Source organism: Mya arenaria, chromosome 1 (genome assembly GCF_026914265.1).
Source record: "Mya arenaria isolate MELC-2E11 chromosome 1, ASM2691426v1".
Lineage (NCBI taxonomy): Eukaryota > Metazoa > Mollusca > Bivalvia > Myida > Myidae > Mya > Mya arenaria.
The window spans coordinates 35,242,388-35,261,868 of record NC_069122.1 but is presented as its reverse complement, the minus strand read 5'-3'; the positions used below and the strand labels follow the sequence as shown (position 1 = coordinate 35,261,868).

The 19,481-nt window shown below is 35.2% G+C and overlaps 2 protein-coding genes across 2 annotated transcripts; one reads left to right on the top strand and one right to left on the bottom strand.

The window, feature by feature from the left end:
• The first annotated feature begins 775 nt into the window (after window positions 1-775).
• On the top strand, window positions 776-3,561 carry LOC128226733 (uncharacterized). Its single transcript, XM_052936742.1, has 6 exons — window positions 776-992; window positions 1,398-1,525; window positions 1,795-2,024; window positions 2,529-2,678; window positions 3,077-3,177; window positions 3,458-3,561. Exons 1-6 carry the CDS (start codon window positions 776-778, stop codon window positions 3,559-3,561), a joined length of 930 nt encoding a protein of 309 aa, XP_052792702.1.
• Window positions 3,562-9,059: 5,498 nt separating this feature from the next.
• On the bottom strand, window positions 9,060-15,445 carry LOC128239529 (uncharacterized). Its single transcript, XM_052956163.1, has 7 exons — window positions 15,185-15,445; window positions 13,722-13,812; window positions 13,211-13,338; window positions 12,197-12,281; window positions 11,808-11,932; window positions 10,145-10,271; window positions 9,060-9,359 (listed from the first exon to the last, which is right to left on the bottom strand). The coding sequence occupies exons 1-7, from the start codon at window positions 15,382-15,384 to the stop codon at window positions 9,297-9,299; spliced, it is 819 nt and encodes a 272-aa protein (XP_052812123.1). The 5' UTR covers window positions 15,385-15,445; the 3' UTR covers window positions 9,060-9,296.
• Window positions 15,446-19,481: the final 4,036 nt, after the last annotated feature.

Below are 19,481 nucleotides of genomic sequence, written 5' to 3'. Positions count from 1 at the left end.
AAAAAGCAACAACAACAACAAAAACAAACGTTGGCATATATATAGTAAACACAATATGTTTTGTATAATTACAACTCAGTTCTTTGCTTCTTCAAATAATTAAAACATATGATAAGTATGGCTTTCGTTTGCAAACTTTGTTGTTACATGTCGCCATGTTTTGCACGAAAAATAACAAACATGTACTTAAAACGTCAAAGATATCTGCCCTTCGACTACTGTGACTGTAATGGATCATTTACACAATTTTACCACAACATTTTCAGTCAAATACCAGATTGGTTACTTAACTTACGGGCATATCATAATTATGAATCAGATGACGAAATTTCATTGATGACAGGTAACTACTCAATCAAGGCATGTCTTTAATTCATTACTGACCGATCGGTAATTTCCGTGAGACACGTGATTGACGTTCGTAGAGGCGGGAAGTGACGGAAACACACGAAGTGAAATTTTTGGCGCATCTTACCCATGATTTTTACTGAAATTTTGACAACCATCCGAAATGATTAAAACATCAATCAGAGGTTAAACATTCAGCCCCATCCGTTAAATAAAACATCGCGCCCAAGCTTCAGCAAATCAGTCTGAACTTCGGTTTTCGAGGAAGAGGTCGTTGAAGTAAAAGGGACTTTTTAACAGCAAATAATATTTCGCTATGAAGTGACTGAAACTGAATTTAGTTTAACGGTAGAACATTGTTCATAATAAGTTTGCTCGTTTTGTAATTTGCTTTAATTAAAACTTTGAAAAACTATCAAACACCAAGATGTATGTTACAATTTCTTTAATATACACGACACTCGCGCTAGTGGGGTTGGGTTCAGCCCATAGATACGGAGCGGATCCAATGGCTTGTGACACTATGAAACCAGGGCACGGTTCTAATGTGCGGCAAACTCGGGCTACGCCTTACATTATAGACACAAACATGGCGGGATATGTCCCATGCGAGAATGCACAACAGCGGGACTGCGGCGTTGTTGGTAAGTAGATGTACGAATTATCTCAGTTTTTAAAGATGTTAAAACAAAATCAATAAAAAAACTAGCGTTTTGAACGAATAAGATTGTTATAATGCATACATGTCATTTCAGATATGATAACTATTTAGTGTTACAACAGCAAATTAAAAACACCATCAGTTTGTGTTTGCCTTTCTGCTTGGCTAAGTCTGTGGGCGTGCTCACTTTTCTAAAATGCCTGAAAAAAAAGCTATTTTTAATCTGACGTGCTGGTCCACGAACTTTCATGTGCCCAAATGGAGCTACGTTAGTGAACAAAACTGTTGCGGTTATTCCGAGTCAGTATTTTAATTTCATTTACGGATGCTACTCGTCCAGTACACATAGATCTACGTTTGCAAATAATAATGACCTGTTTTCTTTCAGTTCGTATCCGGAGTCGTATCGGGGCAATAAACGGGGGCCAGTTTAAGGGCTTCCTGTTACAGGCGCGGACCAAGACGGCGGACGGACAGCTCCAGTATGTGGGCGAGTACAGATACACGAACGGGCAGGTATGTGCTATTTCTTTATAATGCCTACTAAATAAACTACCCATAAGGTAAAACGATGACTTACATGTATACATTGAACCGCTTTGTTTTGTGTTTTTTTAATTCCAGCGACAATAAATAACGCGAGATGTAATACTAAAATTAACTAAATTTAAAGCAAAACTTCAATTTATTTTATTTTAATGTCTTCATATTCAAAGCAAAGTAGTTTAAAAAGATCGCTTGATTTATGCCTCATCATTTCATGATAATTTCATTCCTGTTTTCAGGCTGTCACAGCCCGTAACAACGCCAACCAAATGATGAACAACCAGGCCCGTATGGCCGGCCAGTTTGGTGCAGGTGGTGGTAATCCCTTCGGCCGTAAGAAGCGACAGGTCGGGCCTCCCGGATTTCCTGGCGGTGGACCCGGTGGTCCAGGGAACTTCCCCGGAGGAGTGCCAGGCGGTCAGGGTTTCCCAGGGAACCAGTTTACTCAAGGAATGAATGGCGTTGGAAAGTGAGTGTCTTTATTTTTATTTATAACATAACTTACGGCGCAGGAGTGATATTACCTCTCATATATATAGCTAGTGTAATAACTATGCAAATTAGGTTACCACATCACAGAAAAATGTATTCATACGCGCTGACAAAAAAACGTAAACAAACATTCGACAGAGCCTCGTTTTTATCGTTTTAAAATGAACTCGTTTAATAAATTCGATACAAAATAAAAACTCAGTTGAGATCCTCTCTCTATATATGATAATCACTAAATAAGAAAATATCGAATAAAAGCGAGTTGTTTTTTAGCAATCATTCGTTTCTTTTAATTAAAAAATAAAATAATGTTTCAGAGAAATATATGAAAATTATATCTCACTACTACTGAATTTTTTTTCAGTTTTAACTAAAACAGGTTATTGAAACACCAAAGATTTTTATTTTGGCAATAAATTATAATATTTCAATTTATTTAAAGGGATCATTTTTATAATAAATGAATATTTTTCTTTTCTAGCAACCTGAACAACATCATAAATAACGTACAGGTACAGCGGATGCAGTGTGTCAGAGGCTCGGCGGTCACCCACACTGAAAGCGGGATCAAACGAGGTATCACACTGATCTGGGTCCCTCCCGTGGGCTTCCAGGGTGGCATACAGTTTGTGTAAGTACATAGTTTTGGGTTGGGTTGGTGTTTTGGGTTTAGAGATAGTTAAGTTTTTTATGTATGATCGTGATTGAATCTATGCATAAATGGGGTCCCAGTTTGGGTCCTGACCCAGGCTTTCGAAAAGGTTACAAGTTTCTTATAGGAGTTTTGACTTGTCATAGGACACAGGCGTACCTCAAAATAGAGTCTGTTTAACTCGAGCTTTTAGGTCGGTCCCTAGAGTCCTCGAGAAAATGACGGTCTTTTGTATTTGTTATTCAAGTGCCGTATACAAAATAACATACATTTTGGTGATGATTGTTGAACATGCTTCTGTACCAAATATGTCTTGTAAGATTCGAAATAATATTTTTTTAATATTATAATTATCAACATCTGTTTTCTGTTATCAGGGCGACGGTTGTTCAGGACTTCAACACGTTCTGGATGGGTCATAGGTCACGGGAGCTCCGCCCTAGACGCGCTCTTAGAAACAGACCCGGTGGTGGACTAGGTATGGAAGCGTTTGCATTATTATTTTATGTCATTGTCTAAAAAATATTGCAAATTAAACTATTTGACAATGATTCAAAGGACATCCAAATGTAATGAGTTTACAATCCTAGAAAACAATTTCATAAAAAATCCTAGGCTGCAAGATAACACAGTAAATTTCATTTTAGTTATTTTCAATATCTAAACGTCTTTGAAAAAATACAAATAATAAAGTAAAAGCATGTCTTAAAGACTATATATTATAACATATTTCTTACATTCTATTTTATTTCTTTCAGCTAACACTGCCCGTTGGTTTGTGAACAGTGGATCGAAGGCCTCTTCAAGCCTCGTTCTCGTGTTGACTTCGATGATAACTGTTGTCTGCTACCTCTTCAAATGAAACACTCTCCCCCATTATCTTGGATTTTATCCCTTACATTATCTTTTCAATGGAAGATTGTGTTAAACGGGATTTTCGTCACTGTATTTGATTGGAGGTTATCTTCACGAAGACTGTAAAGTACTGTTGGACAATATAGCATCATAAAAATAAAACAGTGGTAGCCGACTACTTAAAATGACCAAGTGATAATTTGTATATATATAAATAAGCATTTTTACCCATTTTATTAGAATTTTTTAATCATATTTCATAAGATTGTTTTTATCACATTTTTACCTAAAACGTCTATCTTTTAAATGCTTGAATGATACATACGTATCTTATGACAGCATTTATTTTCATACTTTGATTAACTGTGAATCGTTGACATTAAAAAGGCATTTTCCAAAATTCATCCAACATAATAATTATAAAAAGCATAACATTTTTTCACTTGACTCTGTTCAGGTAAATGTTGTTGTATAAATGTTGTTGTATATGTGGAAGTGTGCTATGTTGTGAGTTCGCTTATTATTCTGTCTTAGTATGTCTGAGTGTTTGTTTGAATGTGTGTATGTGCGATTAAATGTGAATTGAAGTGTTTTCTACCTCATCCATTTACTAAAGCACCTGAGAAGAAGCCCTTTTTGAAAATAATTTTCAGTAACCTCGGTATTTGTTTATGTTTCAACATTAATAAATCAAAATAATCAAATTCAGACGCGAATTAAGGATGACCTTTATGACAAAAGTATATATCTCTATTACTCTATTACATTCCGATATAATAAATAGGCATTGTGGGTACATGACATAATTGTAAAATGTTTCTCTTTTGTTCTGTTCTGTTCTGTTACGTTATGTTTTGTTCTGTTCTGTTTTGTTTATTGTGAGCTGAATGTTTGTTATTTGTGCGTATTTGAATGAATGCATGTGTTTGAATGATTGTCGCATAATTGTTTATATATAAAATTACAAAAAAACATGTAAAATGCAAAATCTCACCCTTTGTAAACTTTCATATTGTTAATTTGACTGTATGACTGTTCTACTTCTTGAAATACTTTATACTTTCGTACGCTACACATTTATTTTATAATAAAACAAATGAGCTCTATATTCGTTTTCGTATTTTCGTAGTGTGCAAGTCGCATGATTTTGTATATGTAAAGGAAAGTGTTTGCTTGTAATAGTGTCACCACACTCAAGTAAGAGCTAACCCACTGGACTTATTGAGACATCACTGGACTTATTAACCCTTTGCATGCTGGGTAAATTGTCGTCTGCTCAAAAATGTCATCTGGTTTATTCTAAACTTTGGGGATATATTGACTGAGTGGCAAACAGCTTGGAACCTGACCAGACGCCGAGTTACTCGGCGTCTAACTCGGCGTCTGGTCTGGTTCCAAGCTGTTTGCAAAGCCTTTTTAATCGCCATCAGCAGCCTAAGGGTTAAGACATCTTGATCTTTGAACACCTTTACCCACGCGGCTGGTCCCAAGTTCATGAAACTTAATAAGCTTAACAGATTTAACTAGCTTATTTCAATTAGTCAAAATACATGCTTGAATTGAATTTTTATTAATGAGAAAAAGTTAATTGCTATTATCATAACAATAATTCCTATCTAAGTATACACACTCTTAAAGAAGTATATATGATACAAATTGTTGAAAAAAGTGAGCTTTGCTTAATCTTGTTAAAAGGGATTATGGAGTTTCGAGAAATTGGGGCTGATTCCTATCCTATATGCCGTGCGCCTGACAGGAAGGCAATTGTTGAAAGGGATTATGAAGGAGAAATTGGGGCTGATTCCTATCCTATATGCCGTGCGCCTGACAGGAAGGCAATTGGTATCCATTAGTTAACTAGTCACGTTGTCAGCAACCGGCCATAACAAAACAAGCCCAGAGTGGGACTCCAACCTTTGAGTTCAAACGATCTGGGCAACTGAATGACATGTAGTTGATGTTTTTTCTTGCCATTTCTGTAGTTATTGAAATCGCATGATTAATGTGAGAAAAAGAACAAATTGTGAGTTTCCCAGTGTATTTTGAATCAATGAATTCATAGTATACTGACTGACATACACTGAGCAGTGCGTCATTTAAGTGAACATTTTTCGTGACGCGTATCACAAATATGCGCAGATGAAAGTTCATCTAATCATACAAAAGCAATTAAAACATATTTGATAAAGAAATGAGTTGTGCGAAAGAGAATACGTCCAAACAAATATGGGCTTCATTGTTATATGTTCCAATAAAAAAACATCCATATTGGACGTCGAGGTGAAAGCTTATTAATGATGCCGTTAGTTTATTTTGGCGTGAATTTTCATTTGTTTGACTTTCGGAAACAATATCCGACATACTTTTATAACTTCTCAAAAGTTTGTTGATGAAAACATAATTGGTGGAAATAGCAATTCAAAACAATTAATGGTCGCTATTTATTTACAAAATGTTTTTAAATTGTAAATTAAGTAGTAATTTGTTCTTCGAATTCGAAACAAGCATTTTTAAGGCATTGATGGTGTGACTTAAAATATAACGCATATGCAAGATGCACTCTTACTCCCAAATACGATTTCCACAATTAATACAATTGTTTCGATATGCCCGGCAAAAGGATGAATAAATGTCGAAAACAATGGTTCTTATGAAGGATACCGAGTTTAATTTGAAAGAACGGTGCATACAACATGGTATTTCTACATTATGATACTAAAGCAGATCAAAGTAAATCCTTAAGCACCCACCAATCATTTATTTTTTTCTTTGCGTTTTCAGCTATAAAACACGGTTACAATCTTGTTATCAGTATTTGTTATGTTCCATTTATGTATTTTTTAGTAAGTAGTTTAAGGCTTATCAGTCAAAATGTATATTTGTTATACATGTGTTTGTATTGATGTTCAATAAGAGTGTCACTTCAAACAAAAGTAAATATCACGTTTTTCCAAAGTAATCTACACATGCAATTTGAAAACAACTTGATTGGCATTGGCCCATACAAAAATGTAAACACCAACAGATGTTGAATGGCGGCGCTAGGCATGATCGTTTAAATTTTTATCAAGACCTCCGAATAATCAATGTCATGTTCTTAAAGAGGCTGTTTCACGTATTGGCACCAAAAAAGTTTATTTCTGTAACGAACCTCAGGACAATTATCTAATAGAAGTTGTTACGCTTTGATATCATAATTGTAAAAAAGTACCAAAATGTAAAAAAAAAAATTGTGTCGGAGACCGGGTTCGAACCGTGTCGCCAAAATTGCAGTCCAGCGTCGTACTCACTGAGCTACAAAGCCTTACTATAATCGGGTGACATAATTTAGCTATACACCTACCTCGGTAATATCACGTGATAACACCGACTAGCCAATCATGCATAAGGAATGAATTCTACCTGGTAGACATAACCAGTAATCTTTTTTAATGGAAAAATGCGAAATAACTGCTAAACTTAAATAAATTGTAAACTATGTGGTACTTAGTATGTTTCAATGCATTGTACACATCAATCATCATCATCATCAATCATTTTCTTTTTTTTGTTGCTATTTTATCATACGTGAAACAGCCTATATACACGCATTAGTTAATATTGGGAACAAGTTATTGAATGGACGCACATTGACGAACTTTTCAGAATTTATTTATATAACATCTTATATATTAGTAACATCGTGAGCAACAACTCGTATGAAATATAAATATATGAAAATCAAAAGGGTCAAGGACAACGTTATTCGATGATTATTTTGATCTGAACCTTATATAAACTGTCGTGACGCAAGTTGTCAAACTACCCCACAAATTGAGATTAATTGAAAAATTACCCTAAGGCCAGTCTGTCATACTTTCAATGACCTCATCATAAATTAATCATTTAATTATTGAGTTACAGCATCAGCACATGTATATATCGATACGACATAATTTACGATATATCCAGCGAAGTGCATTCACAGAATGTTACTTATAGTTTCGCAATTTCTAAGTATGAAAGTTTGATAAAAGAAAATGCATTTAATATTTTTGTTTTTGTTTTATTCATTCACTGTTTATATGAGTATGTATTTTATGTGATGTTTTATGCATTTCATCAAACCGGTGTGTTTGATGGCAATATACGATCAACATGATCCAAACGCAGCCCGAATAAAAGAAAGTGCACAGTACAATCTCATTTTAAATATTTCATCAGACGGAACTCCTCGGCCATTTTCAAGCGAAAATTGAAAACAATCTCGATGTAATATGGACGGTTTACAATGTCAGAATTATTAACATTTAACTACGCTGCAAGAAGATCGCGTAGTAATTTCAATTCAGCAGTTAAACCTACGGACTCTACTCCTTGGAATATTTATATCTATGCAATAATATACTTCAATGGGTATCAATTTGAACTTAGCAATATAAATTACACGTTTAAACACAAAAACAGATTAATCTTATCATTATTATCAATTTTACGAACTACTTTTACTAATGTACCGGCATACATCCGAGATTGGAAAATCGCTGAGTAGTTCCGATTAATATTTCAAAACATGTACATATGATATTTTCTGAAAGTTCTAATTAAGTTAATGTTAGAGTTTAGGGGTTGGGGAGAGGGGTACACGTTATCCGAATCTGCAACGGTTTAAGTGAGGATTGTGAATCTGAGCTGCAAGATTGCGGCGAAACGTTCAAAAATAGGATATTTGGTTGGAACCTTTTTTGCTGGTAAGTAGTATTGATTCTCTATTTCAAAAATATCATGAGGCGCATGACGAACCCCCCCCCCCCCCCTCCCCCACCCCCGCTAAAGGATCGGAGCGCAACGAAGTTCTAAGGGACTTAGAGTTAGCCCCTCTTATATTGCACCAGCTTTAAAACTAAGCCGTGCGCTTGTCAAAAAGACCTGCCAATCACTGCATGACGAGACAATACATTAGTGTTGACAGTAGTCGTGGCTATATGCGCATGCGCAGTTATAGCAACTCACTTAATCATGAAGAGTCGTCTTCAGCAATAAGAAACGATTCTTCACAAACAAGAAACATTTTAAAAATCTAGCACCAATAATTGGTTGAAAATATAAGGCAAACACTAAAAACGCTTTGAAGGGGATATAAACCAGTCTCTGTTTTCCCAATAAAACTATTTTAAATAAATTACCAAAGGCTACCATTAATATGATATACTCTACTGATTTTATAACAGAAGTTTTAAGTAAGACAATTTAAGCAAGTAAGCCAGTATGATACAGGACTTGACGTTTGAGGGCTTTTACTTTGGGTGGGGTGGGGGTTGGGGTGGCGTCGTAACATGTAAAGGGGTTTACGTTCATCCCCAAGATTCGAAACAATATAGGCTCTAAACGTGATCTGGGTGATAAGTTGGTCCTTCCAAGGAGAGGACAAGATTGCCTCAATTCATTATTAAATGGGGGTATTCTGGTGTTATCTAACACGTGCCCCCTAACCCTCCACTAGTGATACATACAACAACAGAATAATCAGGAACAACATTTTTGTCATAAACTATTGTTCATAGCAACAGGCAGCATGTAGTTAGGAATTAAAAACGTGTGCATATTTCATATTTTAAACAATGTTTGTTGCCTTGGCCTACGAAAAATCTCATTCTAAACTCATAACTATTGAACATCCACATTGAAGTTGGTTTTCACATTTGAATTCATATTCATCGCATAACTATTCACATTTTCACATACAAAATAGCTTAGTTCACATCAGATCTGATCATATGTAACATCTTTCCGTCGAATCTTGCTAACCGTAAACTTGCAACCATTCTGAAAACATACATAGATCTAAGTTAATATACAATGACAGAATATTTCATTTATAAATCAAAGCAACGAAGGTACCGATGGCAGGAACGACTATTACATCATTCGGTACACGTCGGTCATTTTCCATCGAAAACAACCTCGGATGTGTGACGGTACGTACATGGAAGTAGTTCAATTTTTTTAAATAATAGTTTTAATTTATTAGTTAAGTGTTTTAACGTGTAGTTCGTATTACTAAGTTTAAGTCGATTACCAGTGATTACCCAAGAGTAAAGGCATTCAGTTTTCCTGCTGAATACGCGATCTACTTGCAGCGTAGTTAAATGAAAAGAATTTTGACAGTGTAAATCGTCCATGTGCATCCGAGGTTGTTTTCGGTAAAAAAATGGCCCAGATGCTCGAATGCTATCGCATAAAGCTTCAGTTGGACATACCGTAGCAGCCAACTATCGTACATGTACTGTACAACTATTTTGTTGTGCTCACCGAACCGGACAAGTGGGATTTCTCCGGGTAATCCGGTCTCCCCACAACACAAGATCACAGTCACGCGCAATCTCGTGCCAACGAGAGTGATTTAGTACAAGGTATTTTTTCACAACCGTTGTAAAACAAATAACGTTTAAATTTCAATATCTCTTTGGCGGAACCCGACAATCAGTTCTACTATCTTTTAACGATTTTATCAGACTGTACATGAAACTTAATGATAAAAACCTTGCAATTTTTTTTTATGAAAAATAAAAAAAATAAAAACAGCAAAATAGCGTCTAATCCTGACTTACCACCACATTTCGTGGTATAGACGCCCAAAAACCTTTGTTTGGTATCGCCTCCGAACCCTCTGCCTTTTTGACAAACTTCATAAACAATATTCCTCCAATCAGGTACGAAACAAGTACTCCAAATACTCTGAAATATTTGAAGGAAATGCACAACTATATATTCTAGTAAATACTTTGACCATTTTAAAAAAGTAAACACCATTTAGCAGACATAATCAGCCTAACTAGCCCCAGTTTCTCGTAACTTCATCAGATAAACCGGCTTAAGAAGCTTATTTCAATTAGCCAAAATACATACTTAAACTTGATATTGATATACAAAAAATGGTTAATTATGAATATCATAAAGATATTGAAGTCTTAAAACCTTTAAAGGAGTAAACATTACACAAATTATACCAAAACAAAAATAGTGAGCTTAGCTTAATCATACTATAACGGACTAAAGCAGTTTCGAGAAAGTTTGCTTATTGTATAAAACTGGTTAAACTTTTGGTTTTGTTAAAGATGGCTAGTTTGTGTTTTATTGATCAATATATTTATCCGATAATAATTATTAACCAATCGTATCATTTACCGAAATATGCAAACAAGACTTAGGACAACCTTGGGGCAGCTTAATCAAGTTATATACGATTAGCTATCGCAGCCAATTATATAAACGGGGTTAAGTTTTGATATGGTCTGCGATATACAACAGTTGTATTTATTCAATAAATACTTTTAACCAATCAAAGAGTTCAAAACTGCAGACTATCCAGATTATGCACAATTTAATATATTTCTATAAACTTGAATGCAGTACACCACAGAACGTTATCCATGCAAATTGATCGGAAAATGCTCAAAATGCATTCCTGAGAGCTCCTGCATCCATTCAGTAGAATCAGGAAATGTCCATACATTTCTTTCAATCGTATCTGACTAACAGGAAACAGATAGTCAACATTGGGATTATACATAAAAACACACAATAAACGTGTATTTGTACTCAACTTCTGTTAATTGATCTTAATATTGCCTAATTGTCTTATCAGATCTCCAATGCTGTGCAGTTTTGGATGTTTTATTATAAAATTGGACCCTAAATGGCCCTGAGCCAATACATGAATACACAGAAAATTGGCCCCTACTTTGTCACCAGTGCAATTAGCAGGAGATGCAAAGCAGGGGATTATCATGCCATGTATTTTGCTCTTATCTGTAAAAAGATGTAAGTGTCTTACTTGTATTTTAAATTAGTCTCCTATAACCGTGACTAGAGTGGCAATGCACTTGTATGTAATGTTTGTTGAATGTACTTTTATTCATCAATGTACAATGCATTGATGAGATTGAAATAAATGATAAAAGCTGTAGTCGCACGAAATGTTTCTCTTCCGGCCTTCCTAGCTGTATCCGGCTACTGGTATATTCTATGATTGTTTTAAATCAAACGCCCTCACTGGGTTTTCACAGTTTTCAAAGCACTAAATTAACATTCAATGGCTTCACTTTTTTATGTACATAATCAATGAATACATTTAAATGTCCATATTTTCTTTACTTCCCTATATACCTTTTGGCACTTTGATAACAATATACATATTTCTTTCCGTTTTTTATGCTACCACACGTTTGATGCAACTAAGCAAAAGCCATACAATAAAAAGGGTTTACGCACATGATCAATAAAATGCTGCCGCCGCTGAGGCCCCCAGAGGCCCCCGATCCTCCCTTACAATCTCCCGTGGGCCCCTTGCTGTCACATTTGCCTGGGCATGCGCAGACGGTCTTCAACATCATTTCCTGAAACAAGAGGTGTTCGGTTAAATCTGAAATGAAAGCTTTGCTATTGAGCTTCAAAGTTTTCCTTTTGGTAACAAATATGGCTAAATATCCCAACAGAGAAATAGAGCAGTAAACATTTACAAGTTGAAGTGGTTTGTGGAGTTTTTGTTCAATGGCTTAAACTTTTTCGTACGAGGAATATTAATATATTTAACACATCACATGGCAAATGGTTCAAAATACAACAGTGTTTACTTGGAAGCTTAAATGTCTTAAACTTACAAACTGGCCCGCTCCTTGTTCCCCTTTCGGTGTAAACGTCGGGTCACATGCACTCTCGTCACATATAAGGTCAACAGTGGTCAGTCTAAAATTATAATAATAGATCTACACATCTTCATTCCCGATTAAAATGTGTCAAAAGTCGGATCAAGATCCTGTGATTCGTAGCTGGAGATTCAATTTTTTATTAAAATTTGTAAAAACATTTATTTAATCACGACAACATATTGTTCAGGAGGCGTCCCGATCCAGCCGTTTCCAGCAGAATTCGTCCCGATTATCCCGTTCTCAATCCGATTTTGATTCGATTTGTATCTTTGTCATGGTAAAAAACGACCGAATCTGTCACGACATAGTCACGATTGTAATCCGACTAGACAAAATCGGCTGTGTTTCCCGAATGTAACGGGACGCACCTAACTGTCGGGAGTGCTTGGCCGACCTCTCCGGACCATTCCCGATCCGTAGGACTCTGTTACGAACATATACGACTGCGTTCAGACAATGATAGGACATTCCAGATCATTGAGAGTAGTAATCCGACTTTTTCGCTTTTCGTGTCGTAGCGCTGTCTGATCTCAAACGGGAGCCATAATCGGCACTGTGTGAACGCCGCATTAGTCGGTTCTGGTTTGTCTAAGCTAACTAAATTCGACTTTACATCAAAACAGCTGCAGCAATGATCCTATGATGTCTTCGTAAATATTATTCACTGAACTTCACTTGTACGCCTCTGAACACTCAGTGTTACTTAGAGTTGCTCAATCGTTTTCCAACTGTTTCTGTACTTCACTTCGGTCTACAGTAAAGATAGTGCATTCAGGAGCCTCTTTAGTTTAGTTTAAACGTATTTATTTAACAACGATTGTGATACGCCGACTCGAACTCGGGTCGCCTAGGTGAGAAAGTTAAGTGTTGCCAGATACTTAAACATGGTGTTTGTTCAAATGTAAATATGGCCGGGTTTAAAACATATCTATGTACAGCACTTCTCCCACCCCCCATCATACTCACTTTAAAACACCAGTTCCGGCGGTGTAGGCGACCACCACATTTCCAGCGTCAGCATCGTATTGGAAGGCTGCCCTCCCGCTGTCCCCAATCTGTTGCGACTGCTTTTTGTTTTGATCTAATACACATGCCTGTGAATCAAAATTTACGCTTGCGAGATATGGGGACACAAGTTGTTACTTACACAACTGAAAGTGTGCATACATGTATTTTGGATAAGTTTTCTTTTACGCTTGTGAGATATGAAGAAAATTAATATCGAGTACTATTGTAATATACCCTGGTATAGACCATTACTTTTCTTCCACGTCTTACACAAGCTTGGAGATAGGATAACAATTGTGAGATGTGGGAATAATCGATGTTATATTTGTTGTCATGGGCTTTTTTGTTGCAACTGGTTCTATATATTAAGAGGATGGGAGTAAATAATTGATAGATATGCATGAAGCCTAATCAAATCTCTATTTGTGTTAAAAATAACTTTGAAATAACAAAGAAAATATGTACACACCGTCGCTTGCTTGCATTCCACCTCTGAGAATGAACCACAAGGCGAATACGAATAGTAATAGCCCTCTTCTTGTTCCATAACGTCCTTAAATCTGAAAAAAAGGTATACATTATTAATGTGAGGGTATAAAACCCTCAGATAAAACACCTATCACATACGATGATGCAATGCAATGGATCTTACAGGCCCAAGCCTAGCAGACGAAACAATCACTTTGACCTCGCTTAGTCCTACTCATGCATATTTCACCATTTTTCGGGTCCCAGCGTGTGCGCTTTTGCTCCGCCTCGCGGACAGCTGATGAGACGAGCCGAGGGAATAGGATTCTTTCCGGGCAAGCAGAATGTGTCTTTACTTTCATTGAGCCGTTGGGTTTCGTGAGAATCTATGACTTGCGCACTGCCACATTGTTCCAATCCAAATATTCCTAAATTTATCGAACTGATTTCGAGCGAAAATGTAACTACTATTAGAAAACTATGTTGTTTTGTCTATAAGGGCTTTGAAATGCGTCAGTTTAGACATTAGACACTTTTCTCCACTAACTATTTTTCAGTATTTAAAGCAAATGTGATATAACTTTACTTTGTTTATACATTATGATTGATTTTGAAAGTTGTTCTATCGGGAATGTTTATATACTGTACACGTTTATATTATATGTAACTGATGGGCTGTAAGCTTATAGTTAATAAAATCTTCTTCTTCTTCTTCTTCATTGATTACTCATACAGAGAGACAGAATCGTTCAGTAATGTTAAAATATTATTACAATAGAAGTTGGGATTTACCGCCTTGTGAACTATTGGTTTTTAAAATGCACTTTTTTATTACAAAATAAAGGACGGTGTTAAAACTAAGTTATTGACGGCTGGAACACTTAGACAAATGTTGATAAATGCTCAAATATTGTCTTTCAAGTCCACGATTTTGACAAACATTAATAACGCAACACAGCAAATGGCTGTAGTGTGATTGGTTGATTGACATTAGCACGTGATAATACCAATGTAATTAATAAAGATTAAATATCCGTATTATTCCTTGTGGTCGGATGGATATGGTGTCAGTTTACTTATTTTTCTTGATTTTACTGTCGGTAAAATGGTAATCATTTCGACAAGGATCTTGTAAGACAAAGACATAAAATAACTGCACTACGGACCAGGTTCAAAGTAAGGATTATGTTTTTACATAACACTTACCGCCAGTTGTAGTAAACTGAAAAAAAAGTTCTAGCCGAGAGAGCGGTCTTTAGAACACAATCGTATTGATTTATAGTGGTTTTGTTTTAAAATGAACGACACAATGATGTTAATTTTTACAGTCAAGGAAGGTGTGCGTTATCCAATCTTGAATTCGCTCCCCTCCACAAACAGGTTTATTTTAAACTTTAATTGTATTCTTTTCTTCTCCAATTTAGGTATCAAAGAGTAAAATGATTATGATATACAAAGTCTCACGTTGGTTGTCCGTCCGTTTTACTGGCAAGACTGGTGAGGTCCACAATCCCACTCCCGTCTGTCATTGTGCACGAGCACTGGTCCTGCATTGTGCAGTCTTTCTGACCGGAACTAGTTCCGGCCAGCAATAGTAGCACTAATGTGCAAAGTGATAACTTCCGGTTAAGCGCAGAAATAATTGAAACTTTTCTTATTCCCATTGTTAAGGTTTTGTTCTGTGTTAGAAGATATTAAAATAAATCCCAGTGATCACTGTATACACTCAATAGATGTTAATGTAAATAGACGAAAGTATGTTAAAACAAGAATTTATAAAATTAAACTATGGTTAACATATATATCATATAAAAATGAAAACATTTTTTGTTAACATAAATTAATGCAACACTTTTTTGTACTATATTTGGTATCATCATATGACAAACATGAAGGTATATCTTAAATTACCCGTTATCATGTTTGGCGATAACGAGTAATGACAATCCCGAGACGAGTGCTGTTGACTATTTAAAAGTTGCTGAAGATAAACACGTACATATATAATCAAACAATCATGAGTTATACATATAATTTTACAGTTAATATATATTTCCAAATTTATACAGGAGTACACAATATAGTGACAAAACCATTAGCCAAAAACCTACTACATGTATATTATTGTTAAAGGACACATAGACAAGCCCTATATTTACATGGTCAAGTGTAAGTAATAGATACATGACATGAATTAAAATCTTATTAAGAATGGGCGGGGTGTGCATAGCGAACGAGCCCTTTCTAATAATTCAGATAATAATTCAGGTCACCCTACCGACTTAAAATACAACCTCACCACTGGCACCGGATTTTCAAACTCAAACATTTTTTTTTAAAAATCAAAAAAAATAATCTTATAATTGCTTACTAAAAATTATAATACCGAATATGTAAAAAAATATTGAAAAATATTTTTTTTTCAAACATGCACTTTGTACTGTATATTCTTACACTATGTCTCCTACAATATGTCTCTTACACTATGTCTCCTACACTATGTCTCCTACACTATGTCTCCTACACTATGTCTCTTACACTATGTCTCCTACACTATGTCTCTTACACTATGTCTCCTACACTATGTCTCTTACACTATGTCTCTTACACTATGTCTCTTACACTATGTCTCTTATACTATGTCTCTTACACTATGTCTCCTACACCTATGTCTCTTACACTATGTCTCCTACACTATGTCTCTTACATTATGTCTCCTACACTATGTCTCTTACACTATGTCTCTTACACTATGTCTCCTACACTATGTCTCTTACACTATGTCTCTTACACTATGTCTCTTACACTATGTCTCTTACACTATGTCTCTTACATTATGTCTCCTACACTATGTCTCTTACACTATGTCTCTTACACTATGTCTCCTACACTATGTCTCCTACACTAGGTCTCCTACACTATGTCTCTTACACTATGTCTCTTACACTATGTCTCTTACACTATGTCTCCTACACTATGTCTCCTACACTATGTCTCCTACACTATGTCTCTTACACTATGTCTCCTACACTATGTCTCCTACACTATGTCTCTTACACTATGTCTCCTACACTATGTCTCTTACACTATGTCTCTTACACTATGTCTCCTACACTATGTCTCCTACACTATGTCTCCTACACTATGTCTCCTACACTTTGTCTCCTACACTATGTCTCTTACACTATGTCTCCTACACTATGTCTCTTACACTATGTCTCCTACACTATGTCTCCTACACTATGTCTCTTACACTATGTCTCTTACACTATGTCTCTTACACTATGTCTCTTACACTATGTCTATTACACTATGTCTCCTACACCTATGTCTCTTACTCTATGTCTCTTACACTATGTCTCTTACACTATGTCTCTTACACTATGTCTCTTACACTATGTCTCTTACATGTTTTAAACACAGCTTTATGTCTTAGACATTCAGGCACTTATATATAAACATAAACGATCGCCCCAAGAACTGTTTGCGAGTCAGATGGTAGTCAGAAACTGTGAGTTCTGCGCCAAGAAGAGCGAGGAAAAATGTTTCTTCGTCCATTAATGTTAGTTCATGGACAAGGTTGACGTCAGGCTCTGTGACGTCCGCGATGAAACCCCACCTATCCCATTCATGTACACTACATTTATATACGCTGTGTATTGACGTTATTAACGTCTTGATACATATATTTATTCGTGCATAATTATATATATATGTCATAGTAACAAACCAAATATCTCATAAAGTTATATCACAGAATGATTAACAAAGTATAAGGGATGATATCTATACTAAAGCACATTATCATTAGAATGCTTTGGATACATACATACGTTAATAAAGATTGAATTCAATGTGACAAATATATAACACAGGATAACCCATTAAAGTTATTCAACTTATTTCCAATGGGGTCCTTAATGGGGTCGTTACCATATTTTGGATGCATGTTACTCGATCTCATTTCTGGTCAAAGGACGTTGGGGTGGCAGAATGTTAAATTTCAGGGGCAATCAATGCACCTCGTTTTTTTCATCAAACAGTGTTATACTTTTTCACATTTAACTACGCTGCAAGTAATACGCGGAGTAATTTCAATTAGGCAGTTAAGCCTTAGGACTTAAGTCGTAGGAATCTTGATTATTTATGCATTAATGGTCCTCACTTGGAATCGGTTGAAACTTACTGATAAGAGTTGAACGTTACAACACTGCAATTTATTAATAATACTATTAATAATTGTATGTTTAATCAATTACCGTAAAGGTACTGTAAAAGTGATAGCGATGTTCTTTATAAATGACCTTATACACAATGTTAATGTTAATCTGCCGGGGTTGATATCTCTAGATGATATTAAATATTCCTACTGTTTTTTGCCGATGATATGGTACTTTTTGAAAAATCAGCTGAAACCTTAAGATTAATATTAAATGACGTTGAAAATTACTGCGACAGGTAGGGATTGAAAATAAATGTATCAAAGACTAAAGCAATGATCTTTAAAAATGGAAGGGCAACGCATATAACCTTACAGATTTATAGTAACCAAATAGAAGTTGTTAATTCCTTTAAATACTCAATTTGTTTAAAAATGGCAACTTCAAAAGGTATCAAAAACTGATTGCTCAACATGCATCTTTTTCACTGTATAAATTATATCAAATATTTAATAATACTGAACTTCCAATTCATCAGAAAATTAAACTGTTTGATGTGTAAGTGGGCTCAGTTCTTAATTTCTGCTCGGAAATCTGGGGTATGAATCCAATTACCGACATAGTAATGATTCATGTGATATTTCTACGCTATATACTTGGAGTATAAAATCAACAAACTTAATTGCATTGTACGAAGAAGTTGGAAGGGTACCAGTGATAGTATTTAGGAAAAGAAATTTTATGAAATATTGGAAAAATGTTATTGTTTCGAGAGATAATAGTTTAATCCAACATACTTATAACGTATTACGAGCAGACGATTCAAGTAATAAAACATATAAAAATAAAAACTGGGCCACTCAAGTTAAAATATTATGAATGGACATGTTTTTTTTCCTGATATTTGGCGAACTGAAAGTATTTATAATTACACATTTGAGGTATACTAACACACCCGTAAATAAAAGAATATGTGTATCATGCAATCTGAATCAGGTAGAATCTGAATTTCATTTTCTACTTGTGTGCCCAAAAAATAGGGAATAAAGAAACACATTTTGTAAGCCTTATTTTTGCCACTGCCCAACGTTAAATAAATTTGAATCCATGTAGTGTTGTAACACAAAGAATAACACATATAGACTAGCAAAATATATTTTCTTTGCTAACCTGCTAGGGGAGGTTTTACATAACTAGGCACGTATTTCCTTTTATACCTGAATTGCTGTTATTTAATGCAATTATACTAACAAATTTAGCTATATTTCTATTTTTATAACCGCACTCGAAGAATTATAGGATGTTATTTATATTAAATTGCTCCAGAAAATTGTATTTCTGTACTTTCTCCATTTATTGTATTGCATATGATATGCTATGAACATTGTACAATGTTTTACGCAATAAACTTATCGTATCGATATAAAACAATTCCGGATTATTTCATCAAACGATTTTTTTCTGAGTGAGAAATGTAGTTTGACTCCTGAGTTCGACGATTCTGTTCCGGCAAAAATGCGCTAGGCGAGTAATCCTCGGACACATTTTTTTTATATTTTTTTTTTATATCCGAATACAATTATTAAAAACTTCAGCTTATC